The sequence below is a fragment of the Chelonoidis abingdonii genome, unplaced genomic scaffold, assembly GCF_003597395.2.
Source record: "Chelonoidis abingdonii isolate Lonesome George unplaced genomic scaffold, CheloAbing_2.0 scaffold0461, whole genome shotgun sequence".
Taxonomy (NCBI): Eukaryota; Metazoa; Chordata; order Testudines; family Testudinidae; genus Chelonoidis; species Chelonoidis abingdonii.
Genome location: NW_027424722.1, coordinates 1 through 6,237, shown reverse-complemented (window position 1 = coordinate 6,237; position 6,237 = coordinate 1). Strand labels below are relative to the sequence as shown.

The 6,237-nt window shown below is 63.7% G+C and overlaps 2 protein-coding genes across 2 annotated transcripts in view; both read right to left on the bottom strand.

The window, feature by feature from the left end:
* LOC116828644 (protein sidekick-2-like) overlaps window positions 1-518 on the bottom strand; it is a gene marked incomplete at its 3' end in the record, with an annotated part of 3,494 nt that extends 2,976 nt beyond the window's left edge. Inside the window, exon 1 of the mRNA XM_032787021.2 lies at window positions 467-518. Within this exon, the coding sequence (XP_032642912.2) occupies window positions 467-518 (52 nt within the window). The remainder of the gene's footprint in view (window positions 1-466) is intronic.
* A 493-nt stretch (window positions 519-1,011) lies between these two features.
* On the bottom strand, window positions 1,012-5,348 carry LOC142046022 (protein sidekick-2-like; the record flags this gene model as incomplete). Its single annotated transcript, XM_075061391.1, has 5 exons — window positions 1,012-1,018; window positions 1,538-1,640; window positions 1,987-2,154; window positions 3,224-3,340; window positions 5,146-5,348. Coding segments are annotated over 5 exons (598 nt in total), but the record flags the coding sequence as incomplete, so codon positions are not given.
* Window positions 5,349-6,237: the final 889 nt, after the last annotated feature.

Genomic DNA, 6,237 nt, shown 5'->3' with positions numbered 1-6,237 from the left:
TTTTTCTTTAATGTTTATTGTGGAGGTGTATTACAATAATGCCTTGTACGAGGACGCAATGTTGGGCTATAAGCCACCTATGTCTACAGGACAAACAAGAGCAGTGAGGGATGTTATGGACCAAACGGAACACAGGTTACAGCAGAGGCTTTGCAGGCAACCCCAGTCAGGACTCCGTCCATCGAGTTCCTCCGGTTCCTGTGGCTGATTCAGTAGGTGTTCTTATGGATTTTTTCTGCCAAGAGAAAGAGGCCTACCTAGGAAGGAGTCCGTGTTAGTGTCCCGCTTATACCCTGCAATTTTTCCGCCTTTCCACAATACGTCCCCAAACCGGCCAGGAAACTAAAAAACTTCTACTTCTCCTAGCTGCTTGTAGATCCCTTCCTTTGGTGATCCCTCTCACTCAGCCACCCCTCCCGGAGCCTCAGGGTGTTATATTTCTGACCATTTCTCTCATCCCCCTTACCTAGCTCAGAAGTGTTACATGGCGTCTTCTTACGGTAGAGTGTCGACTCCATCTCTAAAGTCCCTCGTTCCCATCCTGTACATCATCCCTTCCACATCACCATTCCTCCCACACTCAAGACAGCCCCATACCCTCACACAGGGGCATCAGGTGCTCCCAGGCCCTGTCTAGATTCCTGTCGCGCCTCAGACCTGTTCCAAGCTCCCCTGGACAGGGCAGTCCGGGGTCTGCCATCCTCCTAGCCCTGCTCCCCTGAATCTCTCTCATCCTCCAATTACATCCCGCCGTCCTCTTTATTAACCAGCAATCAATTAATAGGTTGTTGATTGTTGCCGAAGAGATCCTCGGGAAGCAGAGGCTGGGAAGCCCCGGTACCGCCCTGCCAGCGGAGCTTTCGGGGAGCAGGGCTGGTGAGCCTGGAGAATCCCCGTTGGTGTAGATGGAGTAGGGGCTGTCTGTGTGGGGGATGGGAGAGCAGGGGAGGACTTTAGAGGATGGACGATACCGGAGCCTGTAACCTGAGCTAGGTAAGGGGGTGGGAAAGGTCAACACCTAGGCCGGGGAAGGGGGACAAAGGAAGGGACTAGCAGGAGGGAAGTAGTTTTCAGTTGGGGTTTGGGGCTGTGTGGGCGGAATTCAGGGTATCCTAGGTAGGATCCAAGCACCCTGAAAGCCCAGAAGGACTCGATGGAGGGGTCCTGACTGTGCCTGCAAGCTCTGCTGTAACCTGTGTTCCTGTTGTCCAATAAACCTTCTGTTTTACTGGCTGGCTAAAAGTCACTGCGGGGTCCAGGAAGAGGGGTGCAGGGGCGGCTGGAAGCCCCCGGACGCCCTGCCAGGGAGCTCGGGGAGCAGGGCTGGGAGCTCCAGAAGCAGGGCTGGGAGCCCCTGGATGCCCTGCCGGGGAGTTCAGGGAGGTGCTCTGAGAGCCCCCGGATGCCCCTGGATGCCCTGCCAGAGAGCTCGGGGAGCAGGGTTGGGAGCCCCTGGATGCCCTGCTAGGGACCTCCGGGAGGAGCTCTGGGAGTCGGGGTTCCCGGGATGCAGACCTGCTAAGACAAGGCAACGTACCTGACAGCCACTCTGGGGTCGTGGGTGACACCGCAGCTCATGGAGGCTTTGGTTCCCTTGATGACACTCTGGTCCTGAGGGGGGCTGGTGATGCGGGTGCGGGCTGGGGAACAGACACATAGTGAGCAGCAGCCCCCACTCGTGGGAATGTGGGGGGGCTCCGCCAACTGGGGGGCCAGCTCCAGCACGGCTCTCTCTGGAGCGAAGGGTGGGAGAGAGCGTCACAGCCTGGCGGAGGGGAAGGGGGGTTGCGCTCTGCCCTGCCATGCCAGGGGCCTGGGGTTGAGCTCCACGTAAGCCTCACAACGGGGCCAGCAGGGGGCGGTGGGGAAACCGGACCCAGTGGTGAGAGCCGTGCCGCGCTGGGTGCTGGGGACGTTGGTCTGCGTTTGGCTGGGGCCCAGCGGGGGCTGATGGGGCGGGGGCCAGCAGGGGCGGAGCGGCCTTACCCCACACGACGAGGTCCGCAGAGGCCTCGTCCACCCCACGGGAGTTGGTGGCCAAGCAGGTGTAGCTGCCGGCGTCGGCGATGTGCGTGGGGCTGACGAGGAGGCTGCCCGACTCCAGCAGGGTGAAGCGCGGCAGCTGCACCGAGCCGCTGGCCAGGATCCGCTCCCCTGTGGGGAGAGGGGAGAGCCCCGTCATCCGCAGGAAGCGATGGCCGGGGAGAGCCTGGTGCCCGTAGCCAGCCCAGCGTCCAGCGCCCTGCTCCCGAGCCAGACGGGGAAGGAGCCAGAGGGCCAGGAGACCTGCCTGCAAACCAGCCAGTTCACAAGTGACATGAGTTTGCAGAGTCCTGCAGGGCTGGGAGAACGAGGGGGCTGCAGATTGAGGGGCATTGACGGAGCCGGGCAGGGTCCATCAAGCCTGGCTCTGAGCCAAGCTCTCAGCCCCTCAATCTCATGCTCACCGAGCCGAGCCCCTGGCCTGGGCTGGAAATGCCAGCAGGAGACACTGCCCGTCTCCCAGGCACGCAGTTGGGGGTGGACAGCACGGGGAGTGAGTGGCAGCCATGTGCCCGATGTTATGGGGCAAGCAGGGCACTGCCCAGGGAGTGAGAGCCCAGCTGAGTCCCTCACAGGCTCTGCCCAGGCACTGACACCCCCCACTGCCCTCTGGCTCAGGGGCATGGCACAGAGCTTTGGGAGCTGTCAGCTGCAATGAACTAGGGCAACATGCACTGCCCTTCCCCCGACTCCTTCCCCCACTCCAGCCAGGGGGCAGGAGGAACCAGAATGCAGCTCCTAGCCCCAAGCTGCTGCCCCAGGCTGCATGCCCTGCCCAGGTCACACTAGACCAATGCCCACCGCTCCCCACCAGCACATGGGATGCTGATCTGAACCACCCTCTGCGCTGGCTTGGCATTAACCCTCTGACTTCTCCCTCCTCTGGGGGGCCAGCCGCAGCAGTGGGGTGGGGATCAGGTGGAAGGGGGGCACTGCCCTCGGCAGCAGGAGGTTGGGCAGCTGAGAGAATGGCCAGGTGCCAGCCTGGAGGGAGGGCTCTCCATGGGGATGAGAAGGAGCACATGCTGCATGAGGCAGCAGGAGGGTTCTGCCACGGGGTGGGGCTCTGGCTGGGGGAGGTTGAGGTGCCCACAGCTGTGGGGCCTACAAGGACCCCAGGTGATTGTGCCCAGAGATGCAGCGCTGGGGCATGGCCCATCCTCCCCGTGGCCCCCTTTACCTTTCTGCCAGGTGATGGCCGGCCTTGGCGCCCCCGAGGTCTCGCAGCTGAGAACCACGGACATGCCGTCGATCACGGTGCTGTCAAGGGGGCCCTTGGTGATGTTGGGAGCGATGCCTGAGCAGAGGAGACACGGAGAAGCCTGTGAAGCGGCTCCTGCGGCCCAGCTCTGGGGTGACCCAGTGGCTACCATCAGGCTGCGGCAGCCCCTGGCCCGCTCGGGCTCTCAACACCTCATCCTTGGGCTGACACATGCCAGAGGCTTGGGATCTACTGCCACCCTGAGCACCCTCCGGTGACCGCAGAGAGGCCTGGCACCCCAGTGGCTTTTGCTCTCGCAGTTGTCCCTCCTTCCCTCGATGCTGCATGAGGAGCAGGGCAGCACTGCCCAGCATGGGACGGGCAGTGAAGGGGCACCGGGGGCTCTCAGTGGCACCGTGCTCAGGGCCGGCAGTGCCCCTTGTATCCTCAGGCAGCATCTCCCGCACCCTGTGCTGAGGCATTGGGGTCAGCAGTGACTGCCAGGGGAGAGCACCCCCTCCTGAGATCCCAGCCCCTGCAGCACGTGCCCCCTAGCACCACACTGGGGCATTGGGGTCCTCCTGCTGGGGGCTCCCCCCAGCACAGCACCTCCTAGCGCCACACTGGGGTATTGGGGTCAACACTGACTGCCAGGGGAGAGTACCCCCTCCTGAGATCCCCACCACTGGAGCACAGCGCCCCCTAGCACCACATTGGGGCATTGGGGTCAGCAGTGACTGCCAGGCCAGAGCGCCCCCTAGCGCCACACTGGGGTCAGCTCTGACTGCCAGAGGAGGGTCACCCACCCCACTCCCCACAGAGCCTAGCTAGATACTCTGGAGGTCTCCCAGCCAGGGCTGCCTTGGCCCGTCCCTACTAGGCTCCCAGCCTGGCCACGCCCGAGGGGCTGGCACCAGGCACCGATGGGCTCAGGACCCGAGAATCCTGGCCCCACTGCTGGGTGCTATTCAGAATCTCTCAAGGCCCCACTGCTCGGGTGTGCATTCCTGGCCTGCAGGGCTGACCGCTGGCACCTACTGGTCACTGGCCAGGGGGGTGGTAGGGGGGGTGGAGCGTGGGAGGTCTGCAGCCCTCGCCGGCAGCGTTTGCGGGCAAAAGCACTGGATATGCCGGTGTCATCGAGGCACCAGCCCAGCTGAATCTGAACAAAGCTCCTCGCGCTGCAGCAGGCATGGAAATCCGCGAGAAGCTTCTCCACTTGCACAAGGGCTGGTCCTTGTACCATGCCATGGCTGTGGCGGACGCCTGCAACGCAAGCCCCGCCCTCCGAGATGGCGCATTAGAACATGAGAGCCTGGTCTGGGACAGTGGCAGGTGCCTGGGCCGGTGGGGGAGACACATTACTTTAGGCGCTGGAGGGAAACGGTCACCATCCTTCTCCATCTCAGCCGTGACGATGTCTGTCCGGCTCCTGGACAAACTGAGGGTCGGTCTGCAACGAGACTCCAGAGATAGAGGCAGGAACAACCAGAGGCAGCCCGCGGCCCTCTCCCCGGCCCTTTGGACAAGCAGTCCAGGCCAGGGGCACCCCAGGGCCTGGCCTCAGATGGGCCCAGCCCATGGAAGGGGCCTCTGGGCTGAGCTGCAGTAGGGTGCTGGAGGCAGCGAAGGGCCTGCGGGCGGCCACCCCTTGCTGCTGCAGCCTAGGGAGCGCTGCCAAGGCAGAGAGAAGCGCGGTAGCCCTCAACTCCAGGCCCGGGGTGCTGGGGCTGATAGCGCTCTCCCACAGGCCCCTGGGCACTGAGACCTCCAAAGACAAAGGCAGGAGGCCTGCCAGGCTTTGCCCACACGCTCCTCCGGGCATGCAGTGTACAGTGACCCAGGCAAGACAGGACCTCCCCAGACTCAGTTGGGCACCGGCCAGGGAAGCGGGCCCTTACCCAGCACGGCGAGGAAGGCCCCTCCCCCTTCCGCCACGCAGCGACACGCTTGCTGCTGCTGCGCAGCCGGCCTCCACACTCGTAGTACCCGCTGTCGCCCCACGGGGGTGAGGATGGTGAGCGGCGTTGTAAGTCGCTGAGACCCGCTGGACAGCGGCAGCCACCGTCCTTCTTCAGACGAATGTGGCAGCTTCATCAGGCGCCTAGGGGGTGAGGAGAGTGTGGGAGAGCATCCCTGGAACAGCCCCTGCCTCCACCGTCCTGGATCCGCTCAGCTCTGCAATCACAGATGTCTGCCAGCCTCTGCAGGGGAACGATGGGATCCAGTGCGCCAGGGAGAGAGGCTTCAGGACAGCTCTGGGCCAGGGATCTGGTCCTCTACCGCTTTGCAGGCTCAGAGTAGGGACCAGTCTGCCAGTGCACACATGCCAGCCAGTCCGGTGCACACACGCCCGTCGGTGCACACACGCCCGCCTGTGCACACCCACCCATGCACACAGACCCGCTCACCGGTGCACACTCGCCCACCAGAGCACACCCACCAGTGCACACAGCCAGCCTGTGCACACCCGCCCATGCACACAGACCCGCTCGCCGATGCACACCCGCCCACCAGTGCACACAGCCAGCCTGTGCACACCCACCCATGCACACAGACCTGCTCGCCGGTGCACACCCGCCCACCAGAGCACACCCACTAGTGCACATAGCCAGCCTGTGCGCACCCGCCCATGCACACAGACCCGCTCGCCGGTGCACACTCGCCCACCAGAGCACACCCACCAGTGCACACAGCCAGCCTGTGCGCACCCGCCCATGCACACAGATCCGCTCGCCGGTGCCCACTTGCCCACCAGAGCACACCCACCAGTGCACATAGCCAGCCTGTGCACACAGCCAGCCTGTGCGTGCCTGCCCATGCACACAGACCTGCTCGCCGGTGCACACTCGCCCACCAGAGCACACCCACCACTGCACACAGCCAGCCTGTGCACATCCACCCATGCACACAGACCCGCTCACCGGTGCACACCCGCCCACCAGAGCACATCCACCAGTGCACACAGCCAGCCTGTGCACACCCACCCATGC